Source organism: Pogoniulus pusillus, chromosome 7 (assembly GCF_015220805.1).
Source record: "Pogoniulus pusillus isolate bPogPus1 chromosome 7, bPogPus1.pri, whole genome shotgun sequence".
NCBI classification, from domain to species: domain Eukaryota; kingdom Metazoa; phylum Chordata; class Aves; order Piciformes; family Lybiidae; genus Pogoniulus; species Pogoniulus pusillus.
The window spans coordinates 26,471,178-26,490,201 of record NC_087270.1 but is presented as its reverse complement, the minus strand read 5'-3'; the positions used below and the strand labels follow the sequence as shown (position 1 = coordinate 26,490,201).

General features: G+C 46.7%; 1 protein-coding gene across 1 annotated transcript in view; it reads right to left on the bottom strand.

Annotated features, from left to right (window-relative positions):
- Positions 1-494: 494 nt before the first annotated feature.
- The window catches only part of NOL10 (nucleolar protein 10), a 56,872-nt gene continuing 38,342 nt past the window's right edge, over positions 495-19,024 (bottom strand). The window contains exons 14-21 of the mRNA XM_064146325.1: positions 15,333-15,459; positions 14,319-14,398; positions 14,042-14,140; positions 12,836-12,925; positions 12,013-12,186; positions 11,463-11,710; positions 3,671-3,773; positions 495-903 (exon numbers count right to left, since the gene is read on the bottom strand). Of these exons, the coding sequence (XP_064002395.1) occupies positions 784-903; positions 3,671-3,773; positions 11,463-11,710; positions 12,013-12,186; positions 12,836-12,925; positions 14,042-14,140; positions 14,319-14,398; positions 15,333-15,459 (1,041 nt within the window). The 3' untranslated portion in view covers positions 495-783. The remainder of the gene's footprint in view (positions 904-3,670; positions 3,774-11,462; positions 11,711-12,012; positions 12,187-12,835; positions 12,926-14,041; positions 14,141-14,318; positions 14,399-15,332; positions 15,460-19,024) is intronic.

The following is a 19,024-nucleotide window of genomic DNA, read 5'->3' as shown; positions in this document are numbered from 1 at the left end:
CCAACTTTTTGAAGGGGAGGCAGTCGTGGTTTAACATGTGTATGTTCACAGAACAAGCAGAACAGCAGCTGCTGGCATGGTCTCCACATACTTGTTCTGTGAACATACACATGTTAAAGCACAACTGCCCCACTAAAACACTAAAGCTGGGCCCACGGATTCTCAGTGAGGGTAAGACTCTCCTTTGTACATTTGCGTGGCAGGAAAGCTTCCTTATAGAGGGACTTGGAGGAATCTAAATCAGGCATTCTCAACTGCCTTCATGATGACAATCTGCACCTCCTCCTGGCTGCCAAGGCAACCCAAGAAAACAAAGGCAGTCAGTTTTTACAGAGCACTACTGTGTCTCATCCTTCAAGGACCACAAAAGAAATGCATGGTGCTCTTGCCAAGATAAGGATTCAGAAGAACTTACCTCTGATCTAAACAGTCATGAATAGAGTTCAGAAAGCAAAACCCCACCGCTCTGAAGCGAAATAAAAGACAGGCAGCTCGTCCTAGAAGTCAACTTTTATATATAAAAGTTCAGAGGTTTACACAATAAGCAGTTGTGCTGATGACTCCTGCACAACTGCAGCTGGTACTGGACTCTGACACACCACATTCATGGCATCCTTTGGTCAATACCTTCATAAACTTCTCATTCTTTAACCAAGCTTAGCAGGGTCTGGGTTTTGCGTTCATAGATAAATCAGAAACGTACGAATACGTTGGTCCTGTGTCCCTTTTTGACATGAAAAACTAGAGAAGTCTCTGCAAAGCCAGCAAGCAGAAGAGGACAGATCAACGGAACAGCCGTCTCCTGCCAGGCTTGCTCTTGAGATGACTGGCGGAGCGCCGAAGACGCTTCCTCTCCTGCCGATGCCGTTTCTCGGCCTCCTGTTGTTTCCGTTGCTGCTCTGACTAGAATATTAGAACAGAGAAAATAGCCTCAGGTAAGCCTCCGTATCACCTCATCACTCAGTATCTAGATAAAGTCAGAATTGAACACAGCCTGTCTGAATGGCATCCTGAACCACTGCCATACCTGTCTTCTCCCACCTCGCTCTCAAGCTCTTACAAACCTGCTAGCGAAAGGTGAGAGCAGATTGCTCACCACCAATCACATGGAGCCTTGTAGCTTTGAGCTGGAGGTAAAGCTCCTCTAAACCAGACTGTGCTTTTAAAGCCTAACAAAGCCCACTTGTGATGGTTTGGGTGTTACCTGCCCCCCACCACACATAAGAAAACTCACCCAGACTAGACTCAGTCCATCTGGAAATGGAATGAAGCTTTTTACTTACAGCTTAGCACAATACAAGCAGCTATTTACAATCTATACAACTAGAGACAGAAATAGACAAGTTAAAAAGTAATACAGAAACACAACAGCCCTCCCAGAAACCTGAGTCCCCAGGAGGGGCTCCCAACCACCCTTCCACCTTCTCCCTGCCCCTCTACCTTACCTCAGACTTTGCCTTACGCTCAAGGTGAGTTTGGAGGTTCAGCCAGGGGGGTTAGGAAGCAGATGGATTAGTCATAGACGGCAGGTTAGGTTAGAGAAGTTTGTGAAGCCCTGAAGTCCAGAGAGCAACTCTTTGTCTATGTATATGTTCTTGTTCTTATCCATCTCAGCAAGCCTATGAGCACAGTAGACATCACCACTGTTTCCTTTTCACAGCCTAGAACGTAATTCTTCTCACCAAAACATTCCAGGTAGGCTCAAACTAGCACACCATTTAATGAGCTGCAAGATGCTCACAGCTTGGTCCTAGCAGTCTGCCCAATCCCCACATGGGTTACTGTGCTAGTTTGAAGCTAGCTAGAATGTTTTGGTGAGAAGAACTAGATTACAGGCTGTGAAAAGGAAACAATGGTGATGCCTACTTCACTCATAGGCTTGCTGAGATGTACAAGAACAAGAATATAGATAACACAGTCGCTCTCTGAACTTTAAGAACAACTCTCTCTCTCTGACCTAACCTGCCGTCTTTGTGACTAATCCACCTGCTTCCTAACCCCTCTGGCCGACCCTCAAAACTACCTTAAAACATAAGGCAAGATCTAGGGTAGAGGAGTGGGAGAAAAGTGGAAGGTTGGTTGAGAGCCCCAAGTGGGCACTCGGGTTTCTGGGAGGGCTGTTGTGTTTCTGTATTACCTTTTAACTTGCATATTCCTGCCTATAACTGTATATAATGTAAATATCTGTTTGTACATTGTGCTAAGATGTAAATATCACAGTATCACACAGTATCACCAAGGTTGGAAGAGACCTCACAGATCATCAGGTCCAACCCTTTACCACAGAGCTCAAGGCCAGACCATGGCACCAAGTGCCACGTCCAATCCTGCCTTGAACAGCTCCAGGGACGGCGACTCCACCACCTCCCCGGGCAGCCCATTCCAGTGTCCAATGACTCTCTCAGTGAAGAACTTTCTCCTCACCTCAAGCCTAAATTTCCCCTGGTGTAGCTTGAGGCTGTGTCCTCTCATTCTGGTGCTGGCCACCTGAGAGAAGAGAGCAACCTCCTCCTGGCCACAACCACCCCTCAGGTAGTTGTAGACAGCAAAAAGCTTCATTCAATTTCCAGAGCCACTGAGTCTAGTCTGGGTGATTTTCTGAAGTGGGGAAGGGGGTGGGCAGGAACACCTAAACCATCACAGTTACCCTACACAGTACCACAGTCACTCTTTTACAGTCCAGAACTACAGGAATCGAAAAACAGATTAAAAGAAGACATCTACAAGCAGACAACAAACAGGTTAAAAAAGTAAGGGAGGCATAATGCAGTAAATTTAGTTATTTCTGTTTGTTTTTTGAGCACAGTCAATGTGACAATCAAAGGACTGCTTGGCCCTTCCTGCATCAGCAGTTTTACCTGTGAGAATATTGGACCTCTGGTAAGGAGAGATGCAAGGCTTACCTGAGGAAAGCCAGTTTGAACAGAAGGTTGTTTTACAAGCTCAACTATAGATTACTACAAGACTTCAGATTTTATAGTGTGTCCTTTCCTCAGTTTTAGAACAACTTCCCAGCAGAAAGCCCCCAAGTTTTCTACTGCAGCATCAGGTGCTTCTGAACATTTAGCTATGCCCGCAGTACAAAGGAATCACCTGTCTGCGATCCTGAAAAAGCCTGAAATCAAAACCCTTTAGGATAAGTAGATAGGCAACAGTCAACTACACATTTCAAATGGAATGTGGGAAGTAGAACAGGACCAGAGCTCATTCTTGTGCACCGTGTTTCACGAGTTCAGTGACAAAAGGCAGACGGAAGAGCTCTGCTTTTATCATGCTGAGATCTAGCAACGTTATCAAGCGAGAGAAAGCCTCTCCCCTACAGCATCCTCACTGCATTTGGACCTGCAGACCAAGATCTGATCAGCCCTGGCACAGAAGCCAGGTTAAGATCACAAGCTTCTGATGCTAGGTCTGCAAATAAACCATGGAGAGCTGGAAGCCAGTATTCTCCAGCAGCACACAAGACTTTACGAGCGCTGCCTGAGTGAAGGGTGTAAACACAGAGCACGCTACCGGAGGCTTTCTTCTCTTGGCAAGCAGCAGAGGAGTTGGCAGCTTATAAAGAAACACAGAGGGACATTTATTTGACGGTTTTAAAGTTCCTGTTCTTTCATGCAAAACCTAAAGTTACCTGTGTATTATCTTAAAAAATTATATATAGAGAGCTCACCTTCTTTAATTTGAACGTTGCCTGCTTGCTGCCTACTGTGGTATCAGACACATTGAGCGTGCCAAGCTTCTCTTCAAGCTTTAAACGATCTCCAAGAGTTTTCCTGCAGAGAATAATGAAGGTTAGTCCATAGTCTTGCCATCTTTTTACTACAATAAAGGCTGATAATGCAGTCAAAACTATTCTCCACTTCTCTGAAACCCTGAGATGCTGTTAAGTCTAAAAAAGGCAAACATACAATAGACAGAAGAAGATGTTAAAATCGTTCCCTGCGGATAGGGCTTTCAGTAGAAACACTCCACACTAGTGTGATGCTCACTTTCTTCTACTACCCAAGCAGCAGGACTCTGGCTGAGAAAAGCCACACCCTGCATTGCTACAGCTCTCTACGAAATGTCCCCAAAAGTCAGCAACATTCAGCTGCACTTAACAGAAGCACAGACAACAAAACAACCCCAGTAATGCCAGATAGGTACCACTGCCCGAGATCTTATCCGTGCTGAATGGGAAGCATCTCGAGGGAAGGAAATAATCTTCACTATCCATCAAAGGGAATTATCCCCAGATGAATCACCTCACTGACAGTGACAAACTACTTTGTCCAAATACAGAAGGACTGCTTGGACACTGCATCTGTAACAGTCCAACACGAGGAGTGTTCTGAATAAAAAAGACCAGTGCAAAGTGAACATGACCACAAAGACAGAACCTGACCCCAGAGAGGAGTTCAAGCACCCCAGCTAGTTTGTGTAAGCAAGCAGGAGGAGAGCCTCTGCCATGGGCACTGAGCTACACATCTACGGGGAGCAGGCAGCAGCTGTGGCCTGAACTGACCTTGCTCCCAGCCCTCCTCCACTGGAAGCCCTGCATAGGCAAGGCATGGGGATGGCCTGGGTTCATGTCCCCCTAGCTGGCTGCAGGCAAGCTGGGCTGTAAACTGGAACAGCTGAGGAATGAAAATACACCTTGTTCCAACACAGCCTCCAGCACAAGGGTGAGGCAGGCAGGGACGAGATGGGCTGCACCCAGCCTCCCCAGAGCCACCTGTGAGTCCCAACGTGGCTTGTGCTCCTTCTACAGCATGGGTCCTACAGGCAGGCAATGCCACCCGAGACCACAGCACGGCTTGTACAAACACACAGAAAACATATGCCCACCTGTAAAACAAAGTTAAGTTTCTGCAGCTTTGAGATGCTGCTATTAGTGTCTTAATGTATCTTTCTGGGGAGGGCTAAAACACCTTTTTTGCACAAGTTCTAAAGGTGTAAATAAGCCACCAGAAAAATACAGATTAGCTGCAAAAATAGGATGGCATTTGCTGCGGATGAAGGGCTCCTCATGGACTGCAGCCTAGGCACAACAGCTCCAAAGCCCACTGAATTTTGGCTAGTGAGCTGGGTTATGTAACAATGAAAAATTACTGTCAAGAATTACTTTATTTCTCATGACTAGGTGCTTTGATTGTATTTTCCCCTGTAGTATATTTCTCATGGAGCACATGTAAGAACTTGTTCCATCCATGTGCATCGGGAAGACAAGCTAAGCCTCAGAGCCAACCATGGCAGCAGATCAGTCACAGACGTTGTGGGGGGATTTCTACAACCAACTGAGGTCCCACTTTTCCCCCTCCTCCCGGCTTTGAAAGTGAACTGGAGAGATATGGCTGCTACCCAGCGATTATTTAGCATGACTGCCTAGGTAGTGCTTCAGTCAGGAATAAAATTCAAATGAGGAGATGGTAGGGAAACACTATGTGGGGGCAACTGCGCTCAACAGCTGCAGGTACTGCTCCGCTGATCTGAAAGTGCAGAGAGAATTCCACACACTGATACACAAACAATAGCTGAGTGCCGTGGGATGCCCTGATTTTTAATCCTCAAAAAAAAAAAAAGAGTCAAAGGATACATAAACAGCATTACTGAAAGCAACTTCCCCTGCCCTAGAGTGAAAAACACAAACCCCAAAAAGTAGCCCAGGTATTTCTGTACTCCTCGTTATAAAGAAGAGGTTGTCAGGACTTCTGCTCTTTTGCTTTAGCAATACCTAGGAATGGCAGCTGTGCTACTGTTGACTTTCTTGGGCCACCTCTGAAGACCTACACATTGACTGTCCTGCTACTGCAGTTTTTCCACTTTGACATGCTAACTTTGACAGCAAATCTTTCCAAGTGTCATGAAAACTAAGAGCGTTTTGATGAACCAAAAAGCTCTTTTTCTTTTATGGGTTCCTTCTCAGATGCTAAGCAAGGAATGAATGTAGTGAGTAAACAAAGCAAAGGTTTGCACACCTAAAATCACAGAATCAGTCAGGGTTGGAAGGGACCACAAGGATCAGCCAGTTCCAACTCCCCTGCCATAACCAGGGACACCCTACCCTAGAGCAGGTTGCACACAGCCTCAGCCAGCCTGGCCTTAAACACCTCCAGCCATGCGGACTCAACCACCTCCCTGGGCAACCCAGTCCAGCCTCTCACCACTCTCATGCTCAACAACTTCCTCCTCATGTCCAGTCTGAATCTCCCCACCTCCAGCTTTGCTCCATTCCCCCCAGTCCTGTCACTATCCGACAGCCTAAAAAGTCTCTCCCCAGCTTTTTTGTATGCCCCCTTCAGATACTGAAAGGCTACAAAAAGGTCACCTGGGAGCCTCCTCTCCTCCTTTCCTTCGTGTTTAAGAGTGCAAACAGGGGAAGTGAGACACAAACAAGACTTGAGTCAAGGCTTTTTTCCACCCCCCCCAGCTGCAAGTAAATTCTGCAGCCTTCCTGTGCAAAGAACTGTGTAGACTGTTGGTCTGTGAAGAAATTTATAGTATGCATCACTGCTTTAGAAGCTGGGCTGGGAGCTGTGCTGAGTCAGGAACATGTCAAAAGAAACACCCAGTTTTATATAAGCCATAAACTATTTCCTCAGGTAGAACATTATACGATTAGAGAAGAAAAAAAAAGAACACCTAGCCATTAAATGCATAGTGAAGGTATTAAGGCACTTAATTATATTGGTCACAGACCATCATTCCAGAGCTTGGATAAACCAAAATCAGAGACAGCTGTGCCAGCCTCGCCAGATTGTACATGCCACTGCAGTCTCTCAAATTTTCAGTACATTAATTGAATTAATTATTTTTATGCTGACTACTAATCACTGAATAAGGCCAGCAGAAAACATATGTATTTTCTTCATAAAATTCTACTATGCACAAATGCTTACTAACCAAACAAGTTAGCTCACAGCACTGACTAAACCGTGACTACAGAATCATTAGCAGCTGTGCTTCACAGGGGAACAGATCCCTGCTATTAAACTCCTACAAACATGAGGAACAGCAACTCCACACGAAGAATAGTGCTCGGATCACAGAATCATACAATCAACCAGGTTGGAAGAGACCTCCAAGCTCATCCAGTCCAATCTAGCACCCAGCCCTAGCCAATCAACCAGACCATGGCACTAAGTGCCTCATCCAGGTTTTGCTTGAACACCTTCAGGGACTAGTACTCCATCACCTCCCTGGGCAGCCCATTCCAATGCCAATCACTCTCTCTGCAAAGAACTTCCTCCTAACATCCAGCCTAGATCTCCCCTGGCACAACCTGAGACTGCATCCCCTTCTTCTGTTGCTGGGTTTCTGGAAGAAGAGACCAACCCCACCTGTCTACAATGTCCTTTTAGGTAGCTGTAGACAGCAATGAGGTCACCCCTGAGCCTCCTCCAGGCTGCACACCCCCAGCTCCCTCAGCCTCTCCTCACAGAGTTTGTGTTCCAGGCCCTTCACCAGCTTTGTCACCCTTCTCTAAACACCTTCCAGCACCTCAACATCTCTCTTGAATTGAGTGGCCCAGAACTGGATATAGTACTCAAGGCGTGGCCTGATCAGTGTTCAGTGTAGGGGCAAAACAACCTCCCTCGTCCTACTAGCCACACTATTCCTGACACAGATCAGTGATGACAGAGCCAACTGCTCAGACAGAAGTGAAAATAAATCATCATAGAAAGACAATTTAATGATAGCAACTCAGAACAACAAAGGATGTAATGCTGGCACAGACACTTGGCCATTTATTCTAGTCTAAATGTTCTCTCCTTTGGCACTTGGGCTTATATTAGATCCCATGTGTGCTGGGGACAGAGTGGCTGGAGAGCAGCCTGGAAGAAAGAGAACTGGGGGTACTGGTAGATAGTAGCTGAACATGAGCCAGCAGCGTGCCCAGGTGGGCAAGAGAGCCAATGGCATCCTGGCATGGATCAGGAACAGTGTGGCCAGCAGGACAAGGGAGGTTATTCTGTCCCTTGTACTCAACACTGATCAGGCCACATCTTGAGTGCTGTATCCAGCTCTGGGCCACTCAATTCAAGAGAGATGTTGAGGTGCTGGAACATGTCCAGAGAAGGGTGACAAAGCTGGTGAGGGGCCTGGAACACAAACTCTATGAGGAGAGGCTGAGGGAGCTGGGGGTGTACAGCCTGGAGGAGGCTCAGGGGTGACCTCATTGCTGTCTACAGCTACCTAAAGGGAGGTTGTAGCCAGGTGAGGGTTGGTCTCTTCTGCCAAGCAACCAGCAACAGAACAAGGGGGGACAGCCTCAAGTTGTGTCAGAGGAGGTCTAGGCTGGATGTTAGGAGGGAAGTTCTTGTCAGAGAGAGTGACTGGCATTGGAATGGGCTGCCCAGGGAGGTGGAGTTGCTGTCCCTGGGGATGTTCAAGACAAGACCGGATGAGGCACTTAGTGCCATGGTCTGGTTGATTGGATAGGGCTGGGTGCTAGGTTGGAGTGGATGATCTTGGAGATCTCTTCCAACCTGGTTGATTCTATGATTTCTCTTCCTCTATACAACAGATGAAAAGAATTTACTTTGCCCTGTGTCACCCTGTACTGTCTTGGCTTATTTCAGTATCCTTGTTAGAATGTTCTGAATCAAATGAAATTAGTACTTCTAAAGAGAATTTCTAGGACACTCAATTCCAGGTTAGCAGCTGCATTAGTGCAGAAGAACAGTATGTGAGCAGGCTTGCAGGCATGCTGCCTGTCAGGGAAGTGAGACTACGGTGCCATTTGACCAGTGTCTCAGGCTCCTTTCAAGCCACTTGCTACCATGACTAAAATATGAAGTACAATGTAAAAAAAATATCCTTAGCCTCCAATACTGTGTCAGTGTCTGGAGTGAATTTTCTCCTGGCAAAGTAGAAGAGCTGACAGAAATAACAACTTGTGTCACCTGGGTCAGGCACAGCTCCAGGCTGGGTGGCAAATGGCTGAGAGCAGCCCTGAGGAAAAGGACCTGGGGGTCTGGGGTGATGAAAAGCTCAACATGAGCCTGCAGTGTGCACACACAGCCCAGACAGCCAACTGTGTCCTGGGCTGCAGCAAGAGCAGTAGGAGCAGCAGGGCAAGGGAGTGGATTCTCCCCCTTTGCTCTCGTCAGACCCCACCTGGAGTACTGTGTGCAGTTCTGGAGCCCCCAACACAAGAGAGACATGAAACTGTTGGAGCGAGTCCAGAGGAGGACCATGAAGATGATCAGAGGGCTGGAGCACCTCTGCTATGAGGACAGGCTGAGAGAGTTTGGGCTCTTCAGTCTGGAGAAGAGAAGGATTCAAGGAGATCTTATAGTGGCCTTCCAGTATCTGAAGGGGGCGTGCAGGAAGGCTGGGGAGGGACTATTAACAAGGTCTTGTAATGACAGGATGAGGGGTAACGGGTTTAAACTGGCAGAGGGGAGATCTAGACTAGATGTTAGAAGGAAGTTCTTTCCAGTGAGGGTGGTGAGACACTGGAACAGGTTGCCCAGGGAGGTTGTGGCTGCTTCTTCCCTAGAGGTGTTTAAGGCCAGGTTGGATGAGGCCTTGAGCAACCTGCTCTAGTGAGAGGTGTCCCTGTCTACAGCAGAGGGTTGGAGCTGGATGATCCTTGAGGTCCCTTCCAATCTAGACCGTTCTATGATTCTATCTTCTGGAAGGAAGAAAAATAATCAAGAGAAAGTTGATGAGAAACCTAAAAAAACTCGAGTTGAGGAAGAGTGAGAACAGTTAATAGAAAGAATAACAAAAAAGCCCAGTGTGGAAACACTTGCTGATGCAAAACATGGGAAGCACTTCTGCAGAACTGCCATAAATCCTAACTTACACAAACTACTACTACTGCATGAGGTCTTACAGGTGCAACATGGAAATCACAGACTGCTAGACAGAACACTGTCCTGGCAATGCCTGAAGAACACTGCACATGATAATGTTGGTTAAAGACTTGCATGTTTAAGGTCAGACTGAGTTTCCATCAGATGTTTCTTTGCACATCCCCAGAAAATGCCTACCATGGAACAACTAGGTTGTAGAGTCAGTCAGTACTGAGAGGGAGAGCAAAAGTCCTATCACGTATATTATTCAGCTCCTTTTCTTTCACCATGTCAGTTCATTCTAAAGTCAAAAACATGATGACTATTACAAGACCCATTCTGCACATCAACTTGTTTCTGACATTCTGCTCTGCATCCAGCATGCTCCAACAACTCTGGAACTATTCCTTGCAAGGACTCAGAGTCTGCACTCCAAATAATAAAAGGCTATTAAATCCAATTCAACCCACCTCAGAAAAATGTAATCAATGAGATGGGCAGGTGCTAAGCCCTGCAAAACCGAGTAGCCAAGTCTTGCAGGCTGATGTGCACTTCATACAGTACCAAATTATTTCAGCTCATAAGAATCACTCAGGGTTGGAAGGGACCACAAGGATCATCTAGTTCCAACTGCCCTGTCATGGGCAGGGACACCCTACCCTAGAGCAGGATGATCACAGCCTCATCCAGCCTGGCCTTAAACACCTCCAGCCATGGGGACTCAACCACCTCCCTGGGCAACCCAGTCCAGCCTCTCGCCACTCTCATGCTCAACAACTTCCTCCTCACAGCCAGTCTGAGTCTCCCCACCTCCAGCTTTGCTCCATTCCCCCCAGTCCTGTCACTATCTGATAGCCTAAAAAGTCCCTCCCCAGCTTTTTTGTAGCCCACTTCAGATCCTGGAAGGCCACAAGAAAGTCACCTGGGAGCCTCCTCTTCTGCAGACTGCACAGCCCCAACTCTTTCAGTCTGTGCTCACAGCAGAGCTGCTGCAGCCCTCTGATCATCTCTGTAGCCCTTATATGGACATGCTCCAGCATCTCCACATCCATCTTGTCCCAGGGGCTCCAGAACTGGATGCAGTTGATCACCAATTTGAAGAAATTCAAACTTGTAAAGATTTGTCTTGAAAAATCTCCATACAAACAAAAACCTCAATAAAACAAAATGCCACCAACACCTCCCTACCCCAAAGCAGTAAGCCCTGGCAATATGAGGGCAGTGTAATGTTACAAAAGATACTGGATGCCATAAAAATACCTTGATTCTACCCCCAAAAGAGTAGCTAATCCCATACACTTTTAAAGGTTCAGATGACCAACATGCAGGCTGTCAGCCTCAGACTGACAGTGGTGGAGAAACACTATCAGTCTCACAGAAAGTGTCAGCAGCATGAGCAGCAGCTCACCAGTGCTGAGTAAAGGACCCCCAAAATCTGGCTCAGAATATTAATCTCTCCCTCATCTCATTTGTGCTGCCTCTCTGCTGCAGTATAAATATCACATTTGTTTAACTGTAAAACTAAGCTTTCAACAACTGTCACTTCACATGATACCCCTGAGTCACCAGATGGCTTGGAGCACTTCCTAGTGAAGCCACAAGTGCCACCAGCCTGCACTGCAGAGAGGCACTGCAGAGCTGTCTCCCCAAGATATTAAAAGTAGGAACACTTCGCCTTACTTCATTAACTTCTGTTTTTTGGCAGAGTCTTTGAAGCTTCTGAATTCTTCTCCTTCTTTAATCTCAAAAAACTGAGGTTCCAGTACTGTTTGCTGATCCTCCTTGAACCTTTCCTTCCGCTTTATTTTTTCTTCTTGGCGTAGAAGCTTGCGCTGTTTCCTGACCTCTTCAACCCAGCCTTTTTCATCATCTGAACTCTCAGAACTTTCTGCATCACTTGCTTTTCCTTCTGCTTCTTCCTCCTCTTCCTGCAGACAAAAATAGTATACGAAGCAAGGAATCATGAACTCATTTTCTTTTCACACCATTCCTGCAATTAGAGTACGTGACATCTTTTACATACATCCAACTGAAGAGAACCAACACCTGAACAAAAGCAGCGTCACTAAGAGCAGCAAAACACAAGGTAACACTGAATTGCTGAGGCTGATCAGCCACCCTTGCATTGCCTCCAGCTTTCCTTCCTTCTAGGGTGAGGAATCTGAGTGCTTGAAACAAAGGGAACAAGCCACTGATGGATTTTTCCTAATCCAAATGCAAAATGTTTTACCTGTTCTTGTGCTTCCAGTTCTTCTAAGACCTTTAGTTTCCTCTTTCTTTTCTCACTTATTTTAGAAACAAGGGGGTTAAGTAGCCTGAATTCTTCACTCTGCTCATCCACCTGGAAATCTGGATTCTCAAACATGACCTTAAAGCGATCATCTTTGAGAAGACTGGGCAGATTCTGAAAAAGAAGCAAGGCACGAGTTAATTATGCAATTCCAAAACAGGCACTGGTCAAGTTAAACCAAACTCAAACCCATCCTCTGAAAGCCTTTCACGAGTGCTCTATTTCTTTGAGAATGAGCCCCTGTGGAGTGCCACCAATGGAAACTTTTCCCTTCCAACTAGACCTTAAACATTACCTCGTTTTCTTTTTTCCCTCTAGACTTCACTCTGGATCAAAATGGACTACTTTCACCATCACAAAGAATTCCTGTTGCATAACAGCAAACCATTTGGATTAGTAGTAGCTAATTGCATCAACAAGAAAAGCAACTGAATCTTCAGTTTGACAGGTAAAACCCATCTTGTCACGATTGCCACCAACACACAAACTAAAGCAAGCAACAGGTCTTTTCTGAACACCTCCGGTGCTGATGCCACACTTAGCTCCTGGAGAACTAAAAAGCCTGCATCATCTTCACAGTGATTAACTACTCACTTGAAGGTTTCAGTTACTGGTGCTGCAGCTGCAGTCAGGTCCACCTTAAAGCCACTTACCAGAAGAAGTTATAAGCAGAAACAATGGAATTTTGAATGTTCAGCCAGACAACAAAAATGCTACAACAAAAAATCAATGTTGTAAGCACTACTACTACTGTAAGCCTCACCTTCTGCTTCCTTTTCCTAGTGGCCTGCTGTTCTTCACTCTCCTCTTCAATCAGTTTGAGTGCAAGCTCTTTATTGACTTTTGGAAGTTTCTGAAGACAGGAGAGCAAGTGATCAGTAATTAGCCTTGTTGCATGCAAAACCATACATGCTTTACATCTGCAACCATGGCAAAGAATCGATTTCTATTCGTTCCTGTAACTAGTGCTGAAAAGCTCCTTCACTGCTTCCAAACACTCCTAGGCAACAGCACTTGGGAAAAACATAAGCAGAATTTCTGTGTAGTTCTTCCCTTGTAACACATCAGCTTTAGCACTTGAAAAGCAATTACACATGCATTGTGTTCATTACATGCGTACACTGTACTCACGTACACATGTGTACATGAGATGCATGTACGCTGTTCTCATTACACAACGTGCACAGAGTAAACTGCATTTGGAAAGCTCCTAGGTATAAAGACAATAATATTCTGGGAAGAGGTGATATAGTAACAGCTTAAATTATTTAATGACAGAAGCAGAAACTGCAAGTTTTACTGGCAGGTCATCTATACCGAAGATCATAGAATCATAGAATCAAGCAGGTTGGAAGAGACCTCCAAGATCATCCAGTCCAACCTAGCACCCAGCCCTAGCCAGTCAACTAGACCATGGCACCAAGTGCCTCATCTAGGCTTTTCTTGAACACCTCCAGAGACAGTGCCTTCACCACCTCCCTGGGCAGCCCATTCCAATGCCAATCACTCTCTCTGCCAACAACTTCCTACTAACACCCAGCCTATACCTACCCTGGCACAACTTGAGACTGTGTCCCCTTGTTCTATTGCTGGTTGCCTGGCAGAAGAGGCCACCCCCACCTGTCTACAACGTCCCTTCAGATAGTTGTAGACAGCAATGAGGTCACCCCAGAGCCTCCTCTTTTCCAGGCTAAACAACCCCAGCTCCCTCAGCCTCTCCTCATAGGGTTTGTGTTCCAGGCCCTTCACCAGCTTTGTTGCCCTTCTCTGGACACAGAGCTGCTCTTTCACAGCTTGGAATCAGCTGTGGGAATCACACACATGGGAATTTTACAGATCCATCCAAAAAGGTCTATCTATTACACTGAAAGTCTGACAACAAACAGTCAAATGCCAAGTGGTTACACTGGAGACACACTTAAGAATGTTACTCCAGTAGCAGCTCTCCCTCCTTGTTTAAAGGGTTTACCTTTAGCTGAACTCTCTGTGCACGTGTTTCTTCTATCTTCTGCCTGATCTTCTCTCTCCTGTACTCTTCATAGGCAAAGGGGTTGGCCATCATTCTTGCCTTTAAGAAGAAGAAGGAAGGAAAAAGAAAGCAGCATTGATGCAGGACATTGACTGCTGTGTTGAGAAAAAAAAACATCACCACCACAAAACAACTTACCAAAAAAAATCATGGCCTCTACAAAGACCAACACATATTTTATTGTTAAGAGTGACAAGTTGACAGTTGCTTTGTTTACCTTATGATAAAGTCTTATGTCCATAAAAAAGCCATGCATGTATGCTCTGAGCAAAGAGGAACCGATGAGATGAGCGAGACCTGGGGAAAAAGTTGGAGAGGGTTTCAAGGAGCTTTCATAGATCAAGAATGCTTGTTCCAAGCAAGCCACTCCACTTACCCCACTCAAGACAAACCACAACTGCCAGTGCAACACAGCAATCTAGCAGCCACATCCATCACATCAACACTAAATAAAATTGCCAATAAAAAAAAACAGTATAGCCAGGAAGAAGTTTAAGCTGCTTCAGAGCAACAAAACAGATTTCTCTTGCCATAAAACAGAGTACTGGACACTTTTTAAGGTGCCCACATGCACTGTACTCCACAGATGTTTACACAGAAAAAACAGCAGTGGATTTTGGGTTTGAGTCCATAGCTGTTTGACAATCACATTTTAGTGTGGTATAGAATCAGTCAGTGTTGGAAGGGACCACAAGGATCAGCCAGTTCCAACCCCCCTGCCATGGGCAGGGATACCCTACCCTAGAGCAGGCTGCCCACATCCTCATCCAGCCTGGCCTTAAACATCCCCAAGCATGGGGCCTCACACCTAGAATCATAGAATCAGTCAGGGTTGGAAGGGACCACAAGGATCATCCAGTTCCAAACCCCCTGCCATGGGCAGGGACACCCTACCCCAGATCAGCCTGGACACAGCCTCATCCAGCCTGGCCTCAAACACCTCCAGGGATGGGGCCTCAACCACCTCCCTGGGCAACCCAGTCCAGCCTCTCACCACTCTCATGCTGAACAACTTCCTCCTGGCCAGACTGATTCTATGGTTCTATACCGCTGCACTGACTGAGGACCAGTCAGTCCATCAGACTAGCACATTAATAATGAAGGTGGCTGGAGGAATCCACCAGTGAATTTCTAACAGCCCTCATACATCACCTCAGAACTACAAAACCTGCAACTGTAAACGACCAAAAACTCCAGGAACTCATCTAAAGAGGATGCTCAACTGCTTTACCTAAATTTTCCAGGTCTTTTCGGGTAACAAACTTGTAATCGTCGTAAACTGTGCTCTCTGGATTCTCTTCTAGTTCTTCAGTCAAGTTGTCCAAAAATGAACACCACTTTGGGGCAGGTCCTAAAACCTGTGGATATTACAGAAAGTTACAACATTGTACATTCTTGCAGAAAAAAACCCAAGCCCACAGCTAAGCTCTGGGGTGCCAAGCTGTACTGAACTAAGGAAGCCCTCTAAGAATCAGAGAGTCAGTCAGGGTTGGAAGGGACTGCAAGGATCATCTAGTTCCAACCCCCCCTGCCATGGGCAGGGACACCCTACCCTAGAGAAGGCTGCACACAGCCCCATCCAGCCTGGCCTTAAACACCTCCAGCCATGGGGACTCAACCACCTCCCTGGGCAACCCATTCCAGCCTCTCACCACTCTCATGCTCAACAACTTCCTCCTCACGGCCAGTCCTGTCACTCCCTGACAGCCTAAAAAGTCCCTCCCCAGCTTTTTTGTACCCCCCTTCAGATCCTGGAAGGCCACAAGAAGGTCACCTGGGAGCCTCCTCTTCTCTAAACTGAACAGCCCCAACTCCTTCAGTCTGTCCTCACAGCAGAGCTGCTGCAGCCCTCTGAGCATTCTTGTGGCACTTCTCTGGACACACTCCAGCATCTCCACATCCTTCTTGTAATAGGGGCTGCAGAACTGGATGCAGGTGATCTCACTCCAGGTAAGTTCTCACCAGGGCAGAGTAGAGGGGGAGAATCACCTCCCTAGCCCTGATGGCCACACTTCTCCTGATGCAGCTCAGGCTCTGGTTGGTTTTCTGGGCTGCAAGTGCACACTGCTGGCTCATGTTGAGCTTCTGGTCCAGCAGCACCCTCAAGTCCCTCTCCTCAGGGCTGCTCTCCAACAGGGCAGCTATAAAGCTGTGGAGTATGAGTGGGCTCATGAATACACTCACCAGTTAGGACTGGGTACATACAATTCATCACATCTAAAGGAGGAAAGATGCACTGGAATTCACAGCAAGAGCAACAAAAGGATAGAGGCAGGGAACTGTGCAACTAATCCAACATCTCCTTTCTACTCTATTTAAGATAGACCAGACAGGTTGACCTGCAAGATTTTAGGCTGCACACAGCTAAAGGGAGCTACGCAGGCAGCTGCACTCAGCTTTCACTCCAGTGTTCTGTAGGACAGAAGGCCAGGCACATCACCAGCACTGACTGAAGCATTATTCTTGCTATCTTCACTGTCATTCTATTTTCAGTAAGATAATCACTTCTTGAGATAATTTCTGCTAACTGCTGCTGGCAGCAAGCAGAGCAGGCTGCTCCATGCTCTCCTTAGTGGCCAGTAATGGCACCTACAAGTTGTCCTACACTGTGTGCCACCACCATACTGCAAGCCAGAGTGGCCAGTGGGTGTCACCAGGCAGGAGATGGAGCAGTCAGGCACCGTGGCCCTCTTCTTCCCACAGGTGACCCATGCAGATGGGCTCAGCAAAGATGCAGTGCTGTGACATGCATATGACACAGTCTGCCTTTGCCCTTCCTGTCACAGACCAAGCCACACAGTCCAAGCCATCTGATGCACACCTTAGAATCCTTTTGTGAAAAAACAGAGCAGACAAAATAGAATGAATGATCTAGCATGCAACTGAAGGGAGAAGTGCAAAGTCAAGTTGTTCAAGTAAAGAACAGAAAAACATTGGCAAAAAGTGGTTTTTAAACATGGTAAAATCATTTTTAAAACACACAGTTCTTTGTATTCTCTTTTACAAGACCTGCAACATGGTCTTGTCACACTACAAATCTTCCATAGCACAGCTCAGTTCAGCAGTGCCTGTGCTTATAGCTGTGCCTAATTCCTGCCACTGGTCTGTAATGGCCCTGAAATCAATCCATCCCAGGGCAGAGCTGGGATTTCCAACCTGCAGCTGATGTTCCCCATCTAGAACATCAAATAGCACTTGTTTATGGTCCTGAAATCAAACCATCCCAGGGCAGGGATTTCCAACTCACAGCTGATGTTCCCCATCTAGAATATCAAATAGCACAACCACAGCTCACTCAGCCTCTCCTCATAGGGCTGTGCTCCAGGCCCCTCACCAGCCTTGCTGCCCTTCTCTGGACACCTTCCAGTATCTCAACAGGGGGCAGAGATACTTGTCCTGCTGGCCACACAGCTCCTGAGCCAGCCCAGGATGCCATTGGCTCTCTTGCCCACCTGGGCACACTGCTGCCTCATCTTCAGCTACTATCTACCAGTATCCCCAGTTCCCTTTCTTCTTGGCTGCTCTCAGACACTCTGTCCCCAGTCTGTAGTGCTGCCTGGGGTTGTGGCCAAAGTGTAGAACCCTGCACTTGGCCTTCTTAAATCTCATCCCATTGGCCTCTGCCCAGCCAGCCTGGCAAGTTCCCTCTGCAGGGCTCTCCTACTCTCCAACAGATCAACACCTGCTCGTAGCTTGGTGTCATCTGCAAACAAAAGCAGTGATAAACTCTTCAGCTGTAAAGGTGTCAACACGTAGTAACATTCAGCCAGCAGAAACACCTCCCAGCCTTCACTGGTGTATCTGAGCAGCCTAAAACATGCAAAATGTTGAGAGACTGCATAAATCAGTTTTTAAGATAATTAACTAGGATCTGCAAGTTTATACTGCCTGAATTCCCTCCAGAAGCATAACTCAGCCTATTTGGGCATCACTCAACAAAACAGTTCAGGAGGCTCCGGGAAGCAGCAGGACTGGCTGGTTGCACAAGGCAGCACCACACAGTTTCACACAAGTCAAGGCTGCAGTGCCCCTGCACAGCAACACAGTTAAGAACAAAGAAACCCAAAAATAGATCCCATTACTGCTCTTGCATCATGGACTTTGAAAGTGAAACCTTCTTTCAGAATATTCTTTCAGTCTGTTGTAGTGCCTTCTCTAGATTTCAAACAAAAGCCTGCTGATTAGACAATTCAATGCTGTGTGAATATGCCGATGGCAACAAAGCTGCCAATTTGTTTAGCCTGGGGAAGAGGAGGCTCAGGGCAGAGCTCATTGCTCTCTACAACTACCTGAAGGGAGGGTGTAGCCAGGTGGGGTTGGGCTCTGTTCCCAGGCACCCAGCAACATATCAAGGGGACACAGTCTCAAGTTGTGCTGGGGGAGGTATAAGCTGGAGGTTAAGAGTAAGTTCTTCCCAGAGAGAGTGATTGGCATTGGAATGGGCTGCCCAGGGAGGTGGTGGAGTCCTAGTCCCTGGAGGTGTTCAAGCAAAGCCTGGATGAGGCACTTAGTGCCATAGTCTAGATGATTGGACAGGACTAGGTCATAGAATCAAGCAGGTTGGAAGAGACTTCCAAGATCATCCAGTCCAACCTAGCACCCAGCCCTATCCAGTCAACTAAACCATGGCACTGAGTGCCTCATCCATTCTTGTCCTGAAGCCCTCCAGGGATGGTGACTCCACCACCTCCCTGGGCAGCCCATTCCAATGGTAAATCACTCTCTCTAGGAAGAGCTTCCTCCTAACATCCAGCCTAGACCTCCCCCAGCACAACTTGAGACTGATAGGTTGGACTGGAGGTCTCTTCCAACCTACTTGATTCTAAGATTTTTAAGGGCTTCAAGAGAGCAGTGTGTGAAATTACTAAGGTAACAGCTCTACCCTATTTAGTATTTTCATTAACAACTGCCACATCAAGAAAA